Raw genomic sequence first — 25371 nt, forward strand, 5'->3', positions numbered from 1 at the left:
TATGGTTCTCCAGTAAGGACCCAGTCCAGAATTGGGTCCTTAGAACTACTCAGTGTTAATCATTTGAAGAAATGTCTTTAGCTTTGATAGTGACGGGTGTGGGTGAATCAATCTCTGTATTCCTGCTAATACAAAGCCGAGCTTTCTTCTGTAAAAGAATGCTCTTGCAAATCACTAGATTTATAGTTAAGCAACACTAATATGAAAGAGTGGGATTTGTGTGTCTTTTTACAGTAGCACATATGAAGCATCTTCTGTTGTGAAGGTTTTTTAGCTTATGGTACACTAAATAGAGTTTGGTAAGCACTATAAATGAAGTTAAGAAACACAGATGGAAAGTTTTTCCAGAACCAGTGAAATATCCCACAAGTAAATCTAGGGTTTCCAATGTCAGATCCTCCAGAAGAATTGGGTTCATTTCCCCGCTTCCTTCCTAGAAGATTTATTGTGGACACTGGCTGATATAGGGAAAGTCTGAAAAGAAGACAGACTATACTTCCCTCCCTTCTTAATATCATTCTCCATCTTAACACTGTCTTAGGAACACTGAATTCATTCATGGGGAATTGAAAACACACTCCCAGTTTCAAAAATGGTGTCTTTGCAGCCTATTAAGTCCAAAAATATTACATGTGAGGGTTCATTTTAGATATTTATATCAAGTGTTGAAATATCACTGCTCTCTATTCTGTAAAAAATGCTGCATTTGAGGATTTGTATTAAATATACCTCTCTGGACAGGAACTACCAATTTTATTTGCAGAATATAAATTGAATGTAGACAGAAGCTTAGATAGAGCATCATTTATTATGAGGTAGTCATGGAAAATACCATTTGTCCCCTTAAGCTTACTTTACAGGGTCCTCCATCTTTTGTGTTTCATGGGGAAGTTAAGATTTGATTTGTCACACTTTCCTTTACTTGTTTCAATGTGGAGTAACTATTCCAAATCCAAATTACAGGATTTTTTTTTTTTACTAAACTGTTTTTATTTAGTATAGGTCCTAAACCTGGAATTGGCCCTCATTTTGCAGAGAAGGGGAGTATATCACTTAAAATTTTTAGTGGATCATGATGGCTTAACACTATGAACCAAATTATTTACATATGTGTAAATAATTGATAATTTTTAAAAGCGCTCAAAAAATTGTCCCTTCATTTTATAAATGAGGAAAATGAGGTTCATTATTTAATGGCTTAGGAACACAGAAAAATGGAATTTGAATCCAGGTCAGTGTAGTGTCAAAATATGCTTTTTATATCATTTTGTGTTAACTTGCAAATATAAGATCATCTGTATTTGATTGAACAAAAAAATTGAATTTTAAGTAATTTATTTAAAGCTACTATACTAAGGCAATATAATAGAAAAATTATATCAATAATAATGATTTGATGGGTGAGTGGGGGGCAAGGGGGAGTGGCAGTAATAGTAAGTTATATTGTCTTGTATCATAGCAGAAAACTATGTAACAGATATTTGATCCTTAAACAATGGGGGGAGGCGGTTAATCTGCGTATAATATATAGTTGGCTCTCCCAGTCAGTGGTTCCTTCCCATCAGCGGATTCAACCACGTGCACTCTTAAGTACTGTACTATTTACTCTTGAAAAATAGTCCTGTATAAGTGCACCTATGCAGTTCAAACCCGAGTTGTTCAAGGGTCAACTGTATAAAATTGATCAAGAAACAATGGGATACACATATAGAGAGATCTAAAGGAAGTAAAAACAGAAACTCTTAAAAGTGGTTGGACTGAGGATATAGGATTGGGGTTGAAGAAGGGGTAGAGTTGTCCACTGCTGATTTTCGTTATAAGCTCTTTGGTACTTGAAGGTTTTCTTTATTATTTGACAAATTTTAAAAAGAAGGGAAGGGAAGAGCAAATGTATGATTTAGAATATGACTTTCATAGTCATCTATAGCAGCGGTCCCCAACCTTTTTGGCACCAGGGACCAGTTTCGTGAAAGACAACTTTTCCACGGGCCGGGGTCTGGTGGTTGGTTCAGGGAGTAACACGAGCAGTGGAGAGTGGCAGATGAAGCTTCTCTCGCTCCCCCTCCACTCATCTCCGAGGTACCCGTCCTCGGCCCAGGGGTTGGGCACCCCTGATCTATAGATAACCTATCAAGATGTGTTAAAGTTGTGGACGAAAGGAAAGCTGGGACATTTTCTTAGTCAGTATCCACTGCTGTTGCTAGTAATGTGAAATTGCCGTAAAAGAGCTTTAACCGAGACACTAATGTGTTCAAGGCCTTGTCCTAGGTTCTGTAGGAGACAAAAAGGTGGATGCAGTTTGGTGCCAGGCCTGCATCAACTTACAATCTAGTCAAAAGTGCTAGAGATGAGGAAGAAATCTAGGCAGGGAGGACTAGGAACTCACATTTGTCTGTGTCTACACGGTGCTAGGTAATTTTGATGGAAAACATGTACTGTAAAAAAGATAAAATATAGATATAGATATGGGTTCAGTGGGTGAAAAAAGGTATTTACTTGTTAGAATCAAGAAATGCTTGAAGCACAGAGCATTTAGGAGGGGCCTTAAAAGTAGAAAGGGGGGCATCCCTAGTGACGCAGTGGTTGAGAGTCTGCCTGCCGATGCAGGGGACACGGCTTCGTGCCCCGGTCCGGGAAGATCCCACGTGCCATGGAGCGGCTGGGCCCGTGAGCCATGGCCGCTGAGCCTGCGCGTCTGGAGCCTGTGCTCCCCAATGGGAGGGGCCACAACAGTGAGCGGCCCGTGTACCGAAAAAAAAACAAACAAAAAAAGTAGAAAGGGATTTCTATAGACAAGAGATGGTTGGGATGGGAGAGGAATCGACATATTTGGTAACTAAGAAATTCATATTTGAAGCTTTTTTTGGTTCCTTTTGTATATAAGCATTTAGCTAAAATCCATGTACGCCAGGTACAAATCTAAAGTGAATTTTTAAGATGTTTGCTCAGCTGAAGACGTTTTATTGAATGCAAGTGCTGTTATCAGGTTTACTTTTATCGAAACTACTTTCAGTTTTACTCATACTACAAATCACAATTAAGATTTGAATTTACTCACTCCTGTCAATCAAGCGTGAGAAAAGCTAAAGGTAAATTTGGAGATCGCATGAATTTTGTTGCTATTTTTCATTTTTAAAAATTGTTCAGTAGGTTCTCCACACCTTTAGGAAATGTTTTTAGCTTCCCTCTCTAATGTAACTTATTTGTTTCCTTTTCTTGGGATTGCACTTAGTTGCATGTCAATTACTGAGACCCTTCAGTTTGAAGCCATGACACCTCCACCCACTTGCCTAGTTTTTTCAGAGCTTTGTGTTTTGACTCAAAGTCAGAGACATCCGTGACCATAGGAAGAAGTCCAGTTCTCAACTTTTAGAAGTCACACCAACACTACAGGATTAACAATGATTAATTAAATATCAGAAGTCCAAAGTAGACACACAACTCCTTGTATATTGAAGTTATTCAGGCTCTTTCACTTGGGCAGAACGTGCTAAGGGTGAAGATTGTCACCTTGACGGATTCATTTGAAAATATCCTTGTCCAGTGATCACTCTCCATTTAGGAAAGTGTACAGTAGTCCTTGTTTTACAGCATCCCCTACTTCGTCATCTTAGACTTTAGTGAATGACTTACTGCCGGAAATTCCAGACCCTTATATCTTATGAAAGTATATTTTCATAAAATACACTTTTTTGGACTTTATGAAATACGTCTTGTATTTCATAAAATAAATAAATTTTGTATTTCTTCTAGAGCAGAGGAAGAAAAATGCCTTATATTTTAAGGATTCTAAATGCGATCTTAATGTTTACTATGAATAGAATGTTGTATCTTGCAATTTAGATTGACTTATATAGGTTAAGAATTGTATTAATTTGGAAAAAGTTTTATTAAATTAGTTCCTTAATGGTTTAACATCTGTAGTCTTTAAGTCTTGAATCCTTAATTTTAAAAACTTAATATCCTCTACTGCCACAATCTGAATTTTTAAATAACTTTAAAATATTTTGCATATTGTGAAAAACATAGAAAAAATAAAGAATAAAACAAAATATACCCATTTCACAGATGAGAGAACTTCTGTACCTAATGCAGTATTTTCTTCCTTTTCTAGTCATATAAAATAGTGTGGTTTTTAGTGTACTTGAGATATATCTATATTTTTATCTGTATCCTTATATCCACTTTCTTCACTTTTTTCTTCCCCACGTCTTTAATATTCTTTAAAGACAGACTTTGATGACCTGAATGCCTCTTTATGTTTCTTCTTTTGTGACTTCTTATGCTCTTACCTGTCCTCTAACAAAAAATTTATTAAAAATTATGGACTTTCAGTTATGAAAAATGAGTTATTTCATAGTCATAACTACTTCCACATGAATTTATGAACTCCTGTGACAAACAGCAAGGAAATAAATTGGGCTTCTATTTATTAGACTATTTTAGAAGTCATTTGCTTTTTTAGGTTATGTAATGACTTTTGTCCTGGTGTGAAGTCCTGGACTATTGTTAAGTCCAGTGAAAATTGGTAAATTGTCTTATTTCTAACAGCCTGTGTTTTTGACTGCTTGTATGTGTGATTTTAAAGACCAGTTAAGGGCATGGGTTGGTATTACATCTTTACAACTTAATAGCTTTTGGGGGCAAATTACTACTTCTTACTGCACCTCCTTTTCAAGGTTAGAGTAAAAACTAAGTGAGATAATAAAGTACATAGCACGCAGCCTGGCTGAAAAGTGGTATTGAATTTTTTTTTTTTTTCCCTGTCGATGTCATTGTGAGATCTTTGGATCTTTGGTTATTGAGCAGAACAAAGGTGACTAGCCTTAGTAGAGGCTGAAAAGCATCAAAACTTTTCCCTACCCATTCAAGGTAGCTGGCCATGGTGGAGAAAAAAGCAGATAGCTCATTTAAATTCTGGGCCAGCAGGAAGACATCTTTGTTCTGTTCCATTGAGAAGCTTAGTCTCACCGATAACTTCAGCCCTTGCAATGAGCCAACTGAATGCATGCATTTAAAAATTCACTGCTGTGTCTGCAGTGCTTAACTGTCACTTTAAATGCATGCTGGTCCCAAATAATTGACTTATGGATTCTTTCTCATTATTCAATTGGCTGGATAGTTTCTGTAGAAATGCCAGTGTTGCTATATAATAAATTATTATGGATGATAATAGTAATGGCTTCCATTTACTGAGTGCTATGACAGCTAAGAGCTTTTCATGCATTATCTCATTTAATCCTCATGGCTACTCTGTGTGACTGTTACAATCACCCATTTCATGGATGAGGAAACTAAGATCTAGAGAGATTTGGTGTTCCCTAGTAAGAATTTGAATGCTGGTTTGTCTGCCTCTGGAATCTGAGCTTATAGCTTTACTTGTTACTCTCCTGCCTTTGTTTCATAAGTACCGCATATCCTCATAAATTCATTCCATCTACATTAGTTCAGGGCCTACTCTGCTAGACACTGTTCTAAGTGATGGATTATAGCATGCAGACAAAAGTTCCTGCCCTCCTAAGGCTCACCTTCTATTATAGTTACTTGTGTCCATTCCCCTCCCAGAAAGAGTGTTCCTGTAAGATAGCAACTGTGTCATTCTTCTTGAGTTTTAGGGATGTAACTGAAATTTTATTCAAGGCTAATAATAATTCCTGGGCTTATAAAAGAATTATTTCTACAAAAATTTTGGAAGCTAGAGTGTGCCCCATTTTATTTATCAGGCGCTCTGTTTATTTTAGCACTGACGTTTAGCCCTTCCAGACTCATCAGATTGAGATGTTCTTACTGATTATTTTAAGAAGCATTCAGAGATTTATTATTATTAATGATAAAGCTACTTTTTGATATCTTGGTTTCTTTGACTTCCTTAAATGTCGTATAGGTGTGTGGAGCAGCATTAAAAAACCCTCTTTCTTTAGAACACACCAAAAATACACTGGGCAAACCTAGTACAAGGGCCTTAACTACTTCATAGAATAAATTAAAGTATTCTGGTATAATTGAAAAGTAAATGATATAACAGGGGAAGTCCAACTGTGAGAGAAAAAATTGATACCGTTTTTCTGTGATATCAGGAATATTAAATCCTTTCCTTTAAATAAATTATTACCATTTTAAGGAAGATGGTTTCATAAAGTATTAGTGGTGAATGTCCCTTTTTAGCCATGTAGAAGCTGAGAATAATTTTAAATGTCCTTGGATGGAGACTAGCATATTATATTCTTCACCTAGGAAATCATCCATAAATACTATGAAGTATGTGGTATTTTAATAAAGTAATTGCCTTATTTTTGCCTTGGAAATACAATTAAACCTTTTTGGTCCCATAAGGGGCAAATGGCTGGTAATGTTCCTCATTTTTTAAAAGTCATTTATCCACGTGGGAGGATCATTGGCAAACCAGCTGGCTGTTCTTTTTAGATTTTGACATTGCTTCTCCTTGGGACCCTGATGCTGGGCTGTCTGATAACCAGTGCAAACTCCATGAATATCTTTCGTTTCTCTAGAAGGAGGTGTGGATTTGCAAAGCTACCAGCTGGATATGCAAATACTACCTGACGGGCCAAAGAGTGATGTGGACTTTTCAGAGATTCTTAATGCAATACAAGAAAGTAAGTTTCACTCCCATTTTAAATTCACCGTGAAAGGAGAAAGTGTTATAACACTTGGGAGGGGTAGTAAAACTAGAAACCTTAGATGCCAAGCTTTAAAATAAAATGATGTCTTAAAAGAGATGCTGTGTAAAATAATTTTGATACCAGAAGAGATGGTTAGTGAAATGCTGGTTTAATTTTTGAAACTGAACCACATAGCTTTGGGGTCTTCGATGAAGCCTAGTGGGAAAACTGTAGAGGGATTATAAATTCTGTATAGTTAGTATGCTATAATATTTAGTAAGTAACTGGGTATTATAATTTTTTAGATTCCTTGATTAATCATAATCAAAGAAAAATCTTTAAGAAAACAGAATACTATTCCTTCACTCAGATATCAGTAGTAAGAAGTAAATGTTGACGCAGTAAGCTGAAATCAGGGGAATTTTATTGTCCAAAATGGGTATTGGAGTCATTGATGCTGGGCCGTGACCGAGAAGTAAACTCCTCTTTTCTAAGCATTTTGATTAATCAAGGTTTACTCTTCTTCCGCTGTTTTATTGTTATACAGTTTTCACTAAGAACTTTATCATAATCAATACATTTGCTCAGGTTAGAGATTTAGCATTGAGGTTGGGGATGCAGTATCACATACTAAGTCATCAGCATTCATGTTCTGCTGTCAGAGCTCTAATTCTAGATAATGTTAGTCTTTTAATATCAAATAGTATTATGTAATATTGGATTTGAAGAGTGTAGACTGGACGAGCCTTGTATAAAGAACTACTGCAATCTTTTGCTACTTTTAGTTTTGTGACATTGCATTTCTATACAATGAAATACATATTTCTAAATTATATTTATATTTCTATATTTTCTGTGAACATTTTAAAGCATTTTAGTACTATTTATCCCCTTTTGTCATTGCACTACCCTCCTGACCTTACGGGGTAATTACTAAGTCCACTTTACAGGTAGGACAGCTCAGGGTGGGAGAAGTTAAGTGCTGACATAATAAGATAAATAATGGAGACCAGAGTGGAATGGAGAGTCTCCTACCCTTCGTTTAATTCCTTCATGAATGTACTTGGTATAGGGTTCAAACACTGAGGTGAAGGATCCTGGAATTGAAGGAGATGAGGCTACTTCTGAGAGAAATATTTTTAATGAAGACTATAAGAGGACCAACTATTTGTTCTGGGTGGGCAATCCCTTCACACTAGGTTACTGAATAAAAGCGAAAAAATGTCCCCAGGAGAATAAAAATCAAATTAATAGACATTGGAAAGAAATTAACTTTTCATGGAAAGTTATAAAATTGTGTAATTACTTCCTTTGATTTGAAAGATGATAGATTATACTTTGCTGAAAGGATTTTTTTTTAATAAATGATAAAAGCTGGCTTCTATGCAGATATAGGAGATGAACTTCGATTTTTTTAGGGCTGAATGATCTTAGGATGGGAATAAAGACGCAGATCTACTAGAGAATGGACTTGAGGACACGGGGAGGGGGAAGGGTAAGCTGGGACAAAGTGAGAGAGTGGCGTGAACATACATACACTACCAAATGTAAAACTGATAGCTAGTGAGAAGCAGCCGCATAGCACACGGAGATCAGCTCGGTGCTTTGTGACCACCTAGAGGGGTGGGATAGAGAGGGTGAGACGGAGGGAGATGCAAGAGGGAGGAGTTATGGGGATATATGTATACGTATAGCTGATTCACTTTGTTATAAAGCAGAAACTAACACACCATTGTAAAGCAATTATACTCCAATAAAGATGTTAAAAAAACTTATCAAAAAGCTAGTAATATTGTAAAAAAAATGAACTAAATGTTCATAAGACTATTTTTATCATAGTTTTTGTGAGCACACCTTAGTAAAAACACATTTGTTTATGATGTTAACTGTTTTATAGTTTAGAATGGTGATCTCTTTATGAACAAGTAGAAGAGTACAAGTTTGTGAGAACTTAATATTTAAATTTAAAAACAAGAAAAGGGAAATATTACTTCATTTTAGAAAGCAAATCAAGTTTTATAGGTTTAAGAATTTTCCAATGTTTGAGAATTAATCTGTTTATTTTCTTGTTTAAAAAACAAGTTTTATGCTAAGTAGGTTTGGGAAGCTGTCCACACAGTCTGGGGCAACTCGTGTAAGAAAGATTTGGGCCGTTTATCTACCTTTAGAGTCTAACTAGAGATTCCAAATATGATTCAGATGTTTAATCAGTTCATTGAAATTTCTAAGTATAAAAACACATGGCTTGGTTCTTCAAGGGACTGTACCTTAGATTATTGTTTGTAGAAAGCTTTGAAAGACCAAAATATAAAAAATGTAAAAAATATAGGATTTGAACATCAGTAAAACTCCTTGTCTGCTACAAATGTTTTTATTGGGATTAGCAGGATGATGGAAAGATTTCACTGTTTCTTAGAATTTGTGGACATATATGTATGACCTTCAAGATTGAGCTAGAAGACTCTGTGTGTGTGTGTGTGTGTGCGCGCGCGCGCGTGCGTGTGTGTGCGCGCGCGTGTGTGCCCGCATGTTTCAAACATTTCTTGAGTGTCTTAGCAGCCATCATAGTAAGTGCTCTCCCTTACTATCTCTTGTCATTGTTAAAACAACTGTAATTAATAGATACTATTTTCTCCATTTTAAAGGTGAATATACCTCCCCAGGCGATATGATTAATATATGATAAAGTCAATATTTCATTGTATGTCAGTCCTTGTTATGCTAAATAAAAAGTGAGATAAAAATGATTAGGAAAAAATGAACTACTTTGGATTTTTACAGTTTGATTCTTATGTTGTTACATCTGGATGCAAGAAATCCTCTACCATTCTTCTACATGGTAAAATACATTTTTTCCTATATTGCTTATGCCCTAAGTATAGCTTCATCTGTTCAAAAGAAGATGTCTCAGAATGGTTAACCGTCCATAAGTTGTTTTTCAACTTCCCCCGTATCAGATGTATGGCTTATAGGAAGGAAAGAGTTATTTTATCCATCCATTCATGTATCCATCTCACCTGTCATATGCCAGGTACTGTACTAGGCATAACTCTTTAAAGCAGTGGTGAACGTTTTGGTGCACAGTTGGATTCAGGAAAAACTTTGTCTTATTGTTCAAAGTGAAAGCAACCCATTTGCTTTCTAGGAGAAAAGCCTTTATATGTGGCAGTCTAATGTAAGGAGATACTTGTGTTTGGGTGTGTGTGTATTGTTTCCTTCATGTTTTTTTTCCCTCCCTTTCTATTCTCATCCCAAGTTAGCAGCCAGGTCTCTTCAATGCCTTTGTTTCAGCAGAGTTTTTTGTTTGTTTTTTTTTTAAGTAAATTTATTTATTTATTTATTTGCTTGTTTTTGGGTGCATTGGGTCTTCTTGCTGTGTGCGGGCTATACTTCATTGTGGTTCCCGGGCTTCTCATTGTGGTGGCTTCTCTTGTTGCGGAGCGCAGGCTCTAGGCGCGTGGGCTTCAGTAGTTGTGGCATGTGTGCTCAGTAGTTGTGGCTTGCGGGCTTCAGAGCTCAGGCTCAGTAGTTGTGGGTCATGGGTTTAGTTGCTCCGCGGCATGTTGGATTTTCCCAGACCAGAGCTTGAACCCATGTCCCCTGCATTGGCAGGCGGATCCTTAACCACTGCGCCACCAGGGAAGTCCTCTGCAGAGTTTTGTGTTGCCTAAAGTTCCTGCCTCTTGTTCTCTGAAAGTCTGAGCTCCTGAGTGCCTGATGCTTAGATAGGAGAAGAAGAGAGAGAGAGAGAGAGAAATAGACAGGAGGAATGTCCTAAGACAGGCTTCCTTGGAGTGTCCTGCAGTGGTAGCATGGCTTCTTGTAGGTGGGTGGGAAGAGAGGGAGTGGTTGTGTTGTGTGCCTGTGGGGCCTGTGCCTGGGCCGCCTGAACTGCCAGCCATGGCTGAGATTCTGCAGCCTGAGGAAGGAACAGATCCTTCAGCATTCAGGGAACTTTGGAGGCTCTGTGAAGGCAGCAGTCTCATCTTCCTGTTTCTTTGTTGTATACCCAGTTCCTTGAGCAGAGTATGGAGTATAGTAGCTGCTCAGTAAATTTTGTTAATGCATGAGTGAGTGAATTCCACTGTAGACTCACAAAGGGGGCAGCTCAGCAGTAGCCAGTGGAGCAGCTTGGATGGGAAACCTGTGGATATAGAGGGCCAACTGTATAGACTCTGGGGACTCCTGAGCGGCATTCATACCCTGCAGACTTTATTGTGATGTAGCCCATTAGGTTCTAATGGACTAGGGAACGAGAGAGAGCAAATAGCAAAGTATTTGGAAGGAGAACTGGGAGGTTGGAAGGATTATTGGATGATTGTTATGCTATAGTCCGACCCTTTGTGCCTGCATATGCCCCTAAGCAATCCTATAGCTGTTCCCACGTTGGTGGTGCTCTTGCTTCTGTAGGTGATGAGACTTAGTCATTTCTCAGTGACATCCAGTGAGTCGTTTTGAATCCAGTGTCTTGAGCCCTGATTTCCCATTGTATTTTTTTTTTCGGTACGCGGGCCTCTCACTGTTGTGGCCTCTCCCGTTGCCTCTCCCACAGCCTCCGGACACACAGGCTCAGCGGCCATGGCTCACGGGCCCAGCCGCTCCGCGGCATGCGGGATCTTCCTGGACCGGGGCACGAACCCGCGTCCCCTGCATCGGCAGGCGGACTCTCAATCACTGCGCCACCAGGGAAGCCCTCCCATTGTATTTTTAATTCACATGGCTATGCTGTTTCAAAGGGGAAGATGGGGGAGAGGGAGGAACTGACATCAGTTGAACATCTTGTCTGGCAACTCTGTGGTTGACTTTTTACCTGTATTATTTTATTTAGTCTTAAACTCTCTTTGCCTTAATTTCCACATCTATAAAAGGGAGGTAGTTATAGAAAGTCTGTGCAAAACCCTTAGTGCCTGGCACACGGTAAGCGCTGTGGACGTGTTGGCGGCCACCTTCTCTTCATTCCTCACAACAATCCTCTCTGGTACGTTGTATTATCCCCACTTAAAAGGTAAAGAAATTAAAGCTTGAACAAGTTAAAGCACCCAATCTAATAGTAAGTGGGAGGACTAGTGTTTGAACCCAGGTTTGTCTACATCCAAAGCTCACGCTCTTTCCAGAGAAGGGACAATTATGGTCAGTAGACTTTTAGGGTTTTTAATGCACAACATCACTGATCTTGCTTCTAGTTGTGAGAAGAGAACCGAGACTACTGAGCAAAGTTTGCATCAGGTATACAGTCCTTCTCTATGTCGTTCCCAGTGCTGGAAGAGGTGCCGTCATTAGCTGCCTTGTTGCAGAAGTGGCCAAGGTGTCTGTCTTCTCTTTAGAATGGAGCAGTTGCAGGAGAAGCTCCTCTTAAGAAACACGCTGTCTTGGGCACGAGTTAATGATCTCGGCCCCTTTGCAGAGTGTGTTGTGGGCACCCCATGCCGTCGTGTATGCTCTGTAATTTTATAAACAGCATCCTTCCCAACCACACATTTTTAAAAAACTCATGACTTGTATTTTTAAAGGCACATTTTGAATCTTAAAGCATTTCGAGTTACCTTTCCACGGCAGAAGAAAAGTGCCTGCTCTCACATCTGTAACCATTAGAACCCCAGCTTGCTTGTCCCAGTTTTTCTTTGGGGAAATGTTAACATACCCATTTAATTGTTGCCATAACACACTAGCAGGGGTCTCCAAACTTTTTAAAAGTTGGAATCTGTCTTTTCCCCCCATATATTTTTATATATAATATCAATAATATTGATATTATGTAATATAAATATATAATTAGAATATAATTATATATTATATTATCACATATAATATCTGTGTAAGACAGATAACTGAGCTGCTTGGAGTAGGTAGGGGTAAACGGTGTAGGACTTTGCGCAGTTTCCTTTTTGGCCTCCATGGCCCCTGAAGTTCCTCAAAAGAATCCTGGGGTTCCCAGGAGCACACTTTGAAAACCACTGACCTATTAGAAAGGAATAAAGCCAGCTAAGGAAGGATTTATGTCCTTTCCAATTATTTATTTTGAGTTTTCTAAATTAGGCTTACTTTTTCTTCTTCTTGGTCCACCAGGCAGTCTCTGCCTTAGGGACGTTATCAGATTCATTTGAAGAGCAGAGGGTCCTAGAGGGACCCTCTTTCTCTTTTCTCTTTGAACTTCTAGAGGGTCCTTCCTAGTCTTGCTAGTGCCATATAATGCTAAGCAGTGTTTGGTTCTTAAAATCCCAGCCTAAGGTGCTCAAAGCTGTGCTAAGGCTCTGTGTTTTCCTGAATTTTTAAAAAACATTTAATTTGATCTATTTGTTAAATTTGTAAAAGTGTCAGACTTGTCGGGCTACAGATGTAAAGTCTAGCTTTATTCAGATAAATGTTAAAACTGTGACAGTTGTTTGCTGGTTAAATGACTTCCTATTCTTGAAAGCCAAACATGATTTAAGAACAGTAGAATGCTTTCCACAAAGCCAAGGAGTCAGCTAGAAATAGCCTGGATTTGGGAGTCAGTCCTGGGTTCAGGTTCATCTCTGTCACTTGTGAGCTGTGTGACCATACTTAGCACCTCTGAACCTGGCTTCTTTCTCATACTGCCTGTCTCCTAAGGTGTTCTGAGGCTGAAAGCCTCACAGTCCTTCACACCTGGTTGGCTCTGAATAAATTGTCGTCCTTTCCCACTTTCTTCCTGTTTAACTCGGAATCCAAGAGAAAAACAGATTCTTTCAAGCAACGGCACTGAGATAATTAGAAGAAGAAGAAAATGACAATTGATATCATCTTAAACCAGCTTTTATTTTAAATGAGCATTGAGCACCTCTTGTTTGCTAGCCAGCCCTTGGGTCAAATTTGGAGCTGCCTTGGGCCTTACCTGAAAGGGACCCTAAATGTAAAGATGAACTGGTTATAAAACAGCCAGGTAAGTGTTTAAACTGAGACATGAACAATCCTTTTTCTTTTTTTTTTCATTTTCTAATGAGGCTTTGAGGTCAATATGTAATACCTTCAGAATTCTGCGCATCAGATGTAATAATTTGGAACTCGGGATAAAAATAGTGTAATGAACTGGCATGCTGGAGGACAAATATAGATACTTGGATGATACTGCACAGCCCTTTCATGTCTTCTTCAGGGACCTATCATTTCACTTTATTTTCTCTGCACCAGAAAATACTGAGATTAAAGTACTCCTGAACTATAATGCCAAGGTGGGGTTATTTTTTAAAAAGAGCAGGGAGTCGAACGATTTGATTTTTTGGAATTTAATTTTTACTCTTTTAGGCTGTTTCTAAAACAGTCTAAACATTTGCGATTTGTTTTTTTGTTGCCTTTATAGTACTGCTTCCTCAATTTCATCCTCTTGTCTGGAAGTACAAGGCTTCCCACTCATGTCTTGGTCATGTTTATACCTCCCGTACCTAAACTAAATGTTGGTTTAATGAACAAGTGACAGAAGATGATCAGTTCACTTGTTTGTTTGAGCCCTTGCGGTATATTTGCAGTCTCTTTTCCCAAGAGAATCAAATAATCGCTAACATCCCCAGTGATTTTCACTGAAGGAATAATGGAAATAATTGCAGATATTTGATGAGTAGATTCAGTACTCTGGCGGCAAATTTGCCTTCCCACACAGGAAGAATGTCAGCATCTCCTGCTTCCTGGCCCTCTGCCTTCTCTGTTCTGCCTCCATTCTGGGAGAGTGTCACAAGCCAGCCCTCAGAAATCTCTTTTCTATGCTGAGTTTGTGGCTTTACTCAGAGGCTGTAGTTGAATTTTGGTCTCCCAGGCAATTTGAGTTTCTTGACCCTTGTTCAGTTGTTAAATGTGATTCCCTGCTGTTTAGTTCCTGGGTCTCTTTAGGCTGAGTGCCTGCTTTTTGCAAAAGAGAATCATTTGGGAATCTCTCTTGCTTTCCCAAATGCATGGTACCCACCTACTGGGACCCATGTTAACTGCCAGGTTTTGTTCACACAGCCCTTGCTGAGTCTGAATACAATGCAGGTCCATACCTGGTTTGCATGGAATTTTAAAATTCTCTCTCTTTCTCTCTCTTGCCATTCTTAATTGACTTCTCTGAACATTGGACTCTCTTATTTAATGACCCTAATTACAGAATTCTACCAGGCAGATAATTATCAAACATTTTTTTATTCGAGAAAAAAAGTATGAGGGAGGTAAAGGGATCCATTAACAAGTGACCTTGTTTGCATGAAGAGGATGTTGTCACGTCTGTGCCAGAGAAGGAGAGGCCCTGCTCCCACCTTGGCTGGACCCTGAGCTCTGTGAGGTCAGGGGTCCTGCCTGTCATGTCTGGTACTTAAGCCCCAGCTTTTAGCCCAGCACACTGTCTGCCCAGGGTAGGTACTCAGTAACTACTTGTTGAATAAATAGATTTCTAAAAATAGGTGAACTTCAGAGTTGGGGGTTTTCTTAAAGGATAGAATGAAAGTTCACATCAAAGGAGGTTGCACTTTGTTCCTAAACTTTACCTTGTAGTTAAAGTGGATCTATCAGTGACAATGGTGAAATACTGACAAAGGGCACATGTTTATTCTGCGCAGTGTTTACACGTTCTACAGTCTTCTTACTGACCACATGTTCAGCTCAGTATTTTCTTTTCTCTTTTTTCTTTTTTTTAAAGAATTTTTTAATTTAATTTTTCTTTTTTTATACAACAGGTTCTTATTAGTCATCAATTTTATACACATCCGTGTATACATGTCAATCCCAATCGCCCAATTCATCACACCACCACCCCCACCTCCCCGCCACCTTCCCCCCTTGGTGTCCATACGTTTGTTCTCTACATCTGTGTCTCTATTTATGCCCTGCAAACCGGTTCATCAGTACCATTTTTCTAGGCTCCACATATATGCGTTAACATACAATATTTGTTTTTCTCTTTCTGACTTACTTCAGTCTGTATGACAGTCTCCAGATCCATCCACGTCTCAACCAATGACCCAATTTCATTCCTTTTTATGGCTGAGTAATATTCCATTGTATATATGTGCCATATCTTCTTTATCCATTCGTCTGTCGATGGGCATTTAGGTTGCTTCCATGACCTGGCTATTGTAAATAGTGCTGCAATGAACATTGGGGTGCATGTGTCTTTTTGAATTATGGTTTTCTCTGGGTATATACCAAGTAGTGGGATTGCTGGATCATATGGTAATTCTATTTTTAGTTTCTTAAGGAACCTCCATACTGTTCTCCATAGTGGCTGTATCAATTTACATTCCCACAAACAGTGCAAGAAGGTTCCCTTTTCACCACACCCTCTCCAGCATTTGTTGTTTGTAGATTTTCTGATGATGCCCATTCTAACTGGTGTGAGGTGATACGTCATTGTAGTTTTGATTTGCATTTCTCTAATAATTAGTGATGTTGAGCATTCTTTCATATGCTTCTTGGCCATCTGTTTGTCTTCTTTGGAGAAATGTCTATTTAGGTCTTCTGCCCATTTTTGGATTGGGTTGTTTGTTTTTTAAATATTGAGCTGCATGAGCTGTTTATATATTTTGGAGATTAATCCTTTGTCTGTTGATTCATTTGCAAATATTTTCTCCCATTCTGAGCGTTGTCTTTTCTTCTTGTTTGTGGTTCCTTTGCTGTGCCAAAGCTGTTAAGTTACATTAGGTCCCATTTGTTTATTTTTGTTTTTATTTCCATTACTGTAGAAGGTGGATCAAAAAAGATCTTGCTGGGACTTATGTCAAAGAGTGTTCTTCCTACGTTTTACTCTAAGAGTTTTATAGTGTCCGGTGTTACGTTTAGGTCTCTAATCCATTTTGAGTTTATTTTTGTGTATGGTGTTAGGGAATGTTCTAATTTCATTTTTTTACATGTAGCTGTCCTGTTTTCCCAGCACCACTTATTGAAGAGACTGTCTTTTCTCCATTGTATATTCTTGCCTCCTTTGTCATAGATTAGTTGACCATAGGTGTGTGGGTTTATCTCTGGGCTTTCTGTCTTGTTCCATTGATCTATGTTTCTGTTTTTGGGACAGTACCATATTGTCTTGATTACTGTAGCTTTGTAGTATAGTCTGAAGTCAGGTATTCTGATTCCTCCAGCTCCGTTTTTCTCCCTCAAGACTGCTGTGGCTATTCAGGGTCTTTTGTGTTTCCATACAAATTTTAAGATTTTTTGTTCTAGTTCTGTAAAAAATGCCATTGGGAATTTGATAGGGATTGCATTGAATCTGTAGATTGCTTTTTAGTATAGTCATTTTCACAATATTGATTCTTCCAATCCAACAACATGGTATATCTCTCCATCTGTTGGTATCATTTTTAATGTCTTTCATCAGTGTCTTACAGTTTTCTGCACAAAGGTCTTTTGTCTCCCTAGGTAAGTTTATTCCTAGGTATTTTATTCTTTTTGTTGCAGTGGTAAATGGGAGTGTTTCCTTAATTTCTCTTTCAGATTTTTCATCATTAGTGTATAGGAATGCAAGAGATTTCTGTGCATTAATTTTGTATCCTGCGACTTTACCAAATTCACTGATTAGCTCTAGTAGTTTTCTGGTGGCATCTTCAGGATTCTCTCTATATAGTATCATGTCATCTGCAAACAGTGACAGTTTTACTTCTTCTTTTCCAATTTGTATTCTTTTTATTTCTTTTTCTTCTCTGATTGCCGTGGCTAGGACTTCCAAAACTGTGTTGAAGAATAGTGGTGAGAGTAGACATCCTTGTCTCATTCCTGACCTTAGAGGAAATGCTTTCAGTGTTTCACCATTGAGAATGTTCTTTGCTGTGGGTTTGTCATATATGACCTTTATTATGTTGACGTAGGTTCCCTCTATCCCCACTTTCTGTAGAGTTTTTATCATAAATGGGTGTTGAATTTTGTCAGAAGCTTTTTCTGCATCTACTGAGTTGATCATATGGTTTTTATTCTTCAATTTATTAATATGGTGTATCACATTGATTGATTTGCATATATTGAAGAATCCTTGCATCCCTTGGATAAATCCCAGGGATGATCATGGCGTATGATCCTTTTAATGTGTTGTTGGATTCTGTTTGCTAGTATTTTGTTGAGGAGTTTTGCATCTATGTTCATCAGTGATATTGGTCTGTAATTTTCTTTTTTTGTAGTATCTTTGTCTGGTTTTGGTATCAGGGTGATGGTGGCCTCATAGAATGAGTTTGGGCGTGTTCCTCTGCAATTCTTTGGAAGAGTTTGAGAAGGATGTGTGTTAGCTCTTCTCTAAATGTTTGATAGAATTCACCTGTGAAGCCATCTGGTCCTGGACTTTTGTTTTTAGGAAGATTTTTAATCAGTTTCAATTTCATCACTTGTGATTGGTCTGTTCATATTTTGTATTTCTTCCTGGTTCAGTCTTGGAAGGTTATACCTTTCTAAGAATTTGTCCATTTCTTCCAGGTTGTCCATTTTATTAGCATAGAGTTACTTGTAGTAGTCTCTTAGGATGCTTTGTATTTCTGTGGTGTCTGTTGTAACTTCTCCTTTTTCATTTCTAATTTTATTGATTTGAGTCCTCTCCCTCTTTTTCTTGATGAGGCTGGCTAATGGTTTATCAATTTTGTTTATCTTCTCAAAGAACCAGCTTGTAGTTTTATTGATCTTTGCTATTGTTTTCTTTGTTTCTATTTCATTTATTTCTGCTCTGATCTTTATGATTTCTTTCCTTCTGCTAACTTTGGGTTTTGTTTGTTCTTCCTTCTCTAGTTCCTTTTTTTTTTTAACATCTTTATTGGGGTATAATTGCTTTACAGTGGTGTGTTAGTTTCTGCTTTATAACAAAGTGAATCAGTTATACATATACATATGTTCCCATATCTCTTCCCTCTTGCGTCTCCCTCCCTCCCACCCTCCCTATCCCAGCCCTCCCGGCGGTCACAAAGCACCGAGCTGATCTCCCTGTGCTATGCGGCTGCTTCCCACTAGCTATCTACCTTACGTTGGGTAGTGTATATATGTCCATGCCTCTCTCTCTCTTTGTCACAGCTCACCCTTCCCCCTCCCCATATCCTCAAGTTCGTTCTCTAGTAGGTCTGTGTCTTTATTCCTGTCTTACCCCTAGGTTCTTCATGACATTTTTTTCCCTTAAATTCCATATGTGTTAGCATATGGTATTTGTCTTTCTCTTTCTGACTTACTTCACTCTGTATGACAGACTCTAGGTCTATCCACCTCATTACAAATAGCTCAATTTTGTTTCTTTTTATGGCTGAGTAATATTCCATTGTATATATGTGCCACATCTTCTTTATCCATTCATCTGAAGATGGGCAGTTAGGTTGTTTCCATCTCCGGGCTATTGTAAATAGAGCTGCAATGAACATTTTGGTACATGACTCTTTTTGAATTATGGTTTTCTCAGGGTATATGCCCAATAGGGGGATTGCTGGGTCATATGGTAGTTCTATTTGTAGTTTTTTTTTTTTTTTTTTTTGCGTTACACGGGCCTCTCACTGCTGTGGCCTCTCCCGTTGCGGAGCGCAGGCTCAGCGGCCATGGCTCACGGACCCAGCCGCTCCGCGGCACGTGGGATCCTCCCAGACCGGGGCACGAACCCGCGTCCCCTGCATCGGCAGGCGGACTCTCAACCACTGCGCCACCAGGGAAGCCCCTATTTGTAGTTTTTTAAGGAACCTCCATACTGTTCTCCATAGTGGCTGTACCAATTCACATTCCCACCAGCAGTGCAAGAGAGTTCCCTTTTCTCCACACCCTCTCCAGCATTTATTGTTTCTAGATTTTTTGATTATGGCCATTCTGACTGGTGTGAGATGATATCTCATTGTAGTTTTGATTTGCATTTCTCTAATGATTAATGATGTTGAGCATTCTTTCATGTGTTTGTTGGCAGTCTGTATATCTTCTTTGGAGAAATGTCTATTTAGGTCTTCTGCCCATTTTTGGATTGGGTTGTTTGTTTTTTTGTTATTGAGCTGCATGAGCTGCTTGTAAATTTTGGAAATTAATCCTTTGTCAGTTGCTTCATTTGCAAATATTTTCTCCCATTCTGAGGGTTGTCTTTTGGTCTTGTTTATGGTTTCCTTTGCTGTGCCAAAGCTTTTAAGTTTCATTAGGTCCCATTTGTTTATTTTTGTTTTTATTTCCATTTCTCTAGGAGGTGGGTCAAAAAGGATATTGCTGTGATTTATGTCATAAAGTGTTCTGCCTATGTTTTCCTCTAAGAGTTTGATAGTTTCTGGTCTTATATTTAGGTCTTTAATCCATTTGAGCTTATTTTTGAGTATGGTGTTAGGGAGTGATCTAATCTCATACTTTTACATGTACCTAGTTCCTTTAGGTGTAAGGTTAGATTGTTTATTTGAGATTTTTCTTGTTTCTTGAGGTAGGCTTGTATAGCTATAAACTTCCCTCTTAGAACTGCTTTTGCTGCATCCCATAGCTTTTGGATTGTCGTGTTTTCATTGTCATTTGTCTCTAAGTATTTTTTGATTTTCTCTTTGATCTCTTCAGTGATCTCTTGGTTATTTAATAATGTATTGTTTAGACTCCATGTGTTTGTCTTTTTTACATTTTTTCCCCTGTAATTCGTTTCTAATCTCATAGCGTTGTGGTCCGAAATGATGCTTGATATGATTTCAATTTTCTTAAATTTAATGAGGCTCGATGTGTGACCCAAGATGTGATCTATCCTGGAGAATGTTACATGTGCACTTGAGAAGAAAGTGTAATCTTCTGTTTTTGGATGGAATGTCCTATAATTATCAATTAAATCTATCTGGTGTATTGTGTCATTTAAAGCTTGTGTTTCCTTATTTATTTTCATTTTGGATGATCTGTCCATTGGTGTAAGTGAGGTGTTAAAGTCCCCCACTATTAGTGTGTTACTGTCGATTTCCTCTTTTATAGCTCTGAGCAGTTGCCTTATGTATTGAGGTGCTCCTATGTTGGGTGCATATATATTTATAATTGTTATATCTTCTTCTTGGATTGATCCCTTGATCATTATGAAGTGTCCTTCCTTGGCTCTTGTAACATACTTTATTTTAAAGTCTACTTTATCTGATATGAGTTTTGCTACTCCAGCTTTCTTTTGATTTCCATTTGCATGGAATATCTATTTCCATCACCTCACTTTCAGTCTGTATGTGTCCCTATGTCTGAAGTAGGTCTCTTGTAGACAGCATATGGGTCTTGTTTTTGTATCCATTGAGCAAGGCTGTGTCTTTTGGTTGGAGCACTTAATCCATTCACGTTTGAGGTAATTATTGATATGTATGTTCCTATGACCATTTTCGTAATTGTTTTGGGTTTGTTTTTGTAGGTCCTTTTCTTCTCGTGTTTCCCACTTAGAGAACTTCCTTTAGCATTTGTTGTAGAGCTGGTTTGGTGGTGCTGAATTCTCTTAGCTTTTGCTTGTCTGTAAAGATTTTGATTTCTCCATTGAATCTGAATGAGATCCTTGCTGGGTAGAGTAATCTTGGTTGTAGGTTCTTCCCTTTCATCACTTTAAGTATATCATGCCACTCCCTTCTGGCTTATAGAGTTTCTGCTGAGAAATCAGCTGTTAACCTTATGAGAGTTCCCTTGTATGTTATCTGTCGTTTTTCCCTTGTTGCTTTCAATAAGTTTTCTTTGTCTTTAATTTTTGTCAGTTTGATTACCATGGGTCTTGGAGTGTTTCTCTTTGGGTTTATCCTGCCTGGGACTCTCTGCACTTCCTGGACTTGGGTTGCTATTTCCTTTCCCATGTTAAGGAAGTTTTTGATTATAATCTCTTCAAATATTTTTTCTCTCTCTCTTTCCTTTCTCTCTCTCTCCTCTTTCTGTCACCCCTATAATGCGAATGTTGTTGCGTTTAATGTTGTCCCAGAGGTCTCTTAGGCTGTCTTCATTTCTTTTCATTCTTTTTTCTTTATTCTGTTCTGCAGTAGTGAATTCCACCATTCTGTCTTCCAGGTCACTTATCCGTTCTTCTCCCTCAGTTATTCTGCTATTGATTCCTTGTAGTGTAGTTTTCATTTCAGTTATTGTATTGTTCATCTCTGTTTGTTTGTTCTTTAATTGTTCTAGGTCTTTGTTAAACATTTCTTGCATCTTCTCAGTCTTTACCTCCATTCTTTTTCCGAGGTCCTGGATCATCTTCACTATCATTATTCTGAAATCTTTTTCTGGAAAGTTGCCTATCTCCACTTCATTTAGTTGTTTTTCTGGGGTTTTATCTTGTTCCTTCATCTGGTACATAGCCCTCTGCCTTTTCATCTTGTCTATCTTTCTGTGAATGTGGGTTTTGTTCCACAGGCTGCAGGATTGTAGTTCTTCTTGCTTCTGCTGTCTGCCCTCTGGTGGATGAGTCTGTCTAAGAGGCTTGTGCAAGTTTCCTGATGGGAGGGACCTGTGATGGGTAGAGCTAGTGGGCAGAGCTCATTAAAACTTTAATCCATCAGTTGAGCATTTTCTGACGCTTCAGCATTTCTAATCTAGGCTGAAGGTCTTGAGAGACTGGCAGGTAATAATGATGCCTTCATACCACTCATTCTCCAAAAATCAGATTGCCTGACATACTGATTTCCCTTGAGTGCCCAGGTAGCATCAGTCCCATAATAACTTCCAGACAGTAATTCTGGTGGGCAGCAATAAGGAAAGCAAAGGGCTTCTCTCCCTTTTCCCATGATAGCTGGTCCCTCTAGAATCAAATAGTTGGGCCTTTAATGTAGAGCAGAATTTCTCAACCTCAGCACTATTGACATTTTCGGCTGGAGAACTCTATGCTGTAAGGGCTGTTCTGCGCATTGTAGGATATTTAGCAGCATCCCTGGCTTCTTCCCACTAGATATGACTAGCACTACCCCTCGATATCAAAAATGTCTCCAGACCATACCAGATGCCTTCAGGGTGACAGTTTAGGGCCAGTTGAGGACCATAGATGTCAAAGGCTTTCTTGAACAGATTGTGCCAACACCAGAAAGTGATACTGGTAGAAGATGACGTGGTAATTTTCTATCCTTGGCGAAAGCATAAGGGCAATTCCTCATGGATGGATGAATGGATAGTCAAGAGTTTCTCCCCAGTGAGAGCCAGTCACCAAGACAAAAATCTCAGTGTGCTCTTTAGCTTCCCCCTTTATCTCTCATCTCATCCCAATCCATCCCTCTGAATAAGCATTCCAACTTGTAAATGCTTCCTCTGCCTTTTTGTATTGATGATGCTAAAATGCTAACTTAAGGTCCCAGAGTCTAAAATTAAGAAACCAACATTTCTTATGGATCTGCCATGTGTCAACCACCCTGCTAATGTGCACATAATCTCACATAATACTCTCAGCCACCCTTAAAGAAGTTTTCTGTACCTGTCTCACCTGTGAGGAGTTGGGAACACAAACTCACACCGCTAAGCGGTAGAGTTTGGAAAATAGTAAGCGGGTCTTCCAATGTTGTTAAAAGAATATTTTTACCCCATTGTTCACATATAACCGATATCTACTTAGAAAGTCATCACTATCTGTTTGAAAATTTAACCAGTATCTACTTGAAACTCTGGAGCTCCTGGCTTGTGAATAAGAATTGTGTTTGGAGAAACGTATATGCAAGGTCCCAGAGCCGTAGAACAGTGGAGAAAATAGGACTCTTACACATCATTAGACAGTGACCACTTCGAGGTCATTCTGTTATTCAACAAATATGAGTTGAGGGCTTACTCCATGCCTGGACCTCTGTACAGCAGTCAAGACAGACAGGGTCCCTGCCCTTATGGAACTTATATTCTAATAGGGTAGACATCCAGTATACAAGTAAACAAATGAATAAATAATTACAGACTATGATACATGCTGTGAAGGAAATGAGCAGTGAGAGGAGGAGATGGAGAGTAATTGGGTGAGGGGCAGCTTCTTTACATAGGGTGGTCAGGGAAGTTGTCTTTGACTTTGACATCTCCCACAGCATACTGTACTTCCTCAAAAGTGTTACTGCTTCTTCTTGATCACCTGGCAGTGTAGATGCTCCTAAACCTTGACTGTATGAAAAGATTATGATGTTTTTCCTTGGTAGCCTCAGAGCCTAAAAACCTCTAGTGAGTGTATTAGTTACTTCTTGCTGCTGTAACAAATTACCACAAACTTAGTAACTTAAAACAGCACAGATTTATTATCTTACAGTTCTGAAGGTCAGACATCCTCAAGGTGTCAGTAAGACTGTGTTCCTTCTGGAGGCTCTAGGGGAGAACCTGCTTTCTTGCCTTTTCTATCTTCTAGATTCCTTGACTTGTGACCTTGTTCTCTATTTTCAAAGCCAGCAGCATAACATCTTCCAGTGTCTCTCTCTCTCTCATTCTGACCTTCCTGCCTCTCTTGTAATTACATTGGCCTACTCATATAATCCTGGATAATCTCCCCATTTTAAGATCCTTGACTTAATCAAATCGATGAAGTCCCTTTTCCCATATAAGGTAACACATTCACACGTTCCAGGGATTAGGTCACCTTTGGGGTCTGGATTCAGCCTATCACAGTAAGCAATAAATGTTCATTTTATTCCCATGCCTGTTTTATTTTACAAATGAAAAACTTGCCGTTAAATGAATTGCCCAAAATCACACACTTGGATACAGCTTTAGATCCTGGTCACCCCGTCTAAGTACATTATCATTATTCTCTCTATATCTATATTCTCTCTATATCTAGACTCTGTTCTTTATAGCACTCAGCACACTTCACATTTCTTTGATTATTTGCTTTGTTATTACCAGAAGGGCAGGAAGACACATCACTTATTCACCAAGTTACAGTCACTGCACAGCTCGGTGCCTGACACATAGTGTGAACACCTCTAAAATTTTTTTAGGTGAAAGAATGAATACTCTTTTGTATGCTTGGGTAAATAGAACTCAAATTCCTATAAATGATACTGGTCAGCAGCTTCTCATAGGTTAAAAACCCTTAGCTGTTTTTAAAGCATCAAAGAAAAAAATGAACTTCAATGTTGGCATATAATTTGAGTCAATAACGAAGGGGCCCCAAAAGCAAAAATAAACAACTGGGACCTAATTTAACTTAAAAGCTTTTGCACAGCAAGGGAAACCATAAACAAAACAAGAAGACAACCTATGGACTGAGAGAAAATATTTGCAAACAATGCGACTGACAAGGGCTTAATTTCCAAAATACACAAACAACTTATACAGCTCAGTATCAAAAAACAAAACAACCCAATCAAAAAATGGGCAGAATACCTAAATAGACATTACTCCAAAGAAGACATACAGATGGCCAACAGGCACATGAAAATGTGCTCAACATCACTAATTATTAGAGAAATGCAAATCAAAACTACAATGAGGTATCACACCAGTCAGAATGGCCATCATCAAAAAGTCTACAAATAGGGCTTCCCTGGTGGTGCAGTGGTTGAGAGTCCGCCTGCCGATGCAGGGGACACGGGTTCGTGCCCCAGTCCGGGAAGATCCCACATGCTGCGGAGCGGCTAGGCCCATGAGCCATGGCCGCTGAGCCTGCATGTCTGGAGCCTGTGCTCCGCAACAGGAGAGGCCACAACAGTGAGAGGCCCACGTACTGCAAAAAAAAAAAAAAAAGTCTACAAATAATAAATGCTGGAGAAGGTGTGGAGAGAAGGGAACCCTCCTACACTGTTGGTGGGAATGTAAATTGGTGCAGCCGCTATGGAGAATAGAATGGAGTTTTCCTTAAAAAAGTAAAAATGATTCTGCAGTGCCAATCCTGGGCATACATCCGGAGAAAACTCTAATTCAAAAAGATACATGCACCCCAATGTTCATAGTAGCACTGTTTACAATAGCC

General features: G+C 38.7%; 1 protein-coding gene across 4 annotated transcripts in view; it reads left to right on the top strand.

Annotated features, from left to right (window-relative positions):
- Nucleotides 1–25371, top strand: part of ANO4 (anoctamin 4) — a 450544-nt gene that overhangs the window by 228483 nt on the left and 196690 nt on the right. For 3 of the 4 annotated variants that reach the window (XM_067697681.1, XM_067697682.1, XM_067697684.1), the window contains one exon: nt 6510–6614. The exons of the other annotated variant lie outside the window; for it this stretch is intronic. In XM_067697681.1, the coding sequence (XP_067553782.1) occupies nt 6510–6614 (105 nt within the window). The remainder of the gene's footprint in view (nt 1–6509; nt 6615–25371) is intronic. 4 annotated transcript variants of the gene reach the window in all.

The sequence above is a fragment of the Pseudorca crassidens genome, chromosome 11, assembly GCF_039906515.1.
Source record: "Pseudorca crassidens isolate mPseCra1 chromosome 11, mPseCra1.hap1, whole genome shotgun sequence".
NCBI lineage: Eukaryota > Metazoa > Chordata > Mammalia > Artiodactyla > Delphinidae > Pseudorca > Pseudorca crassidens.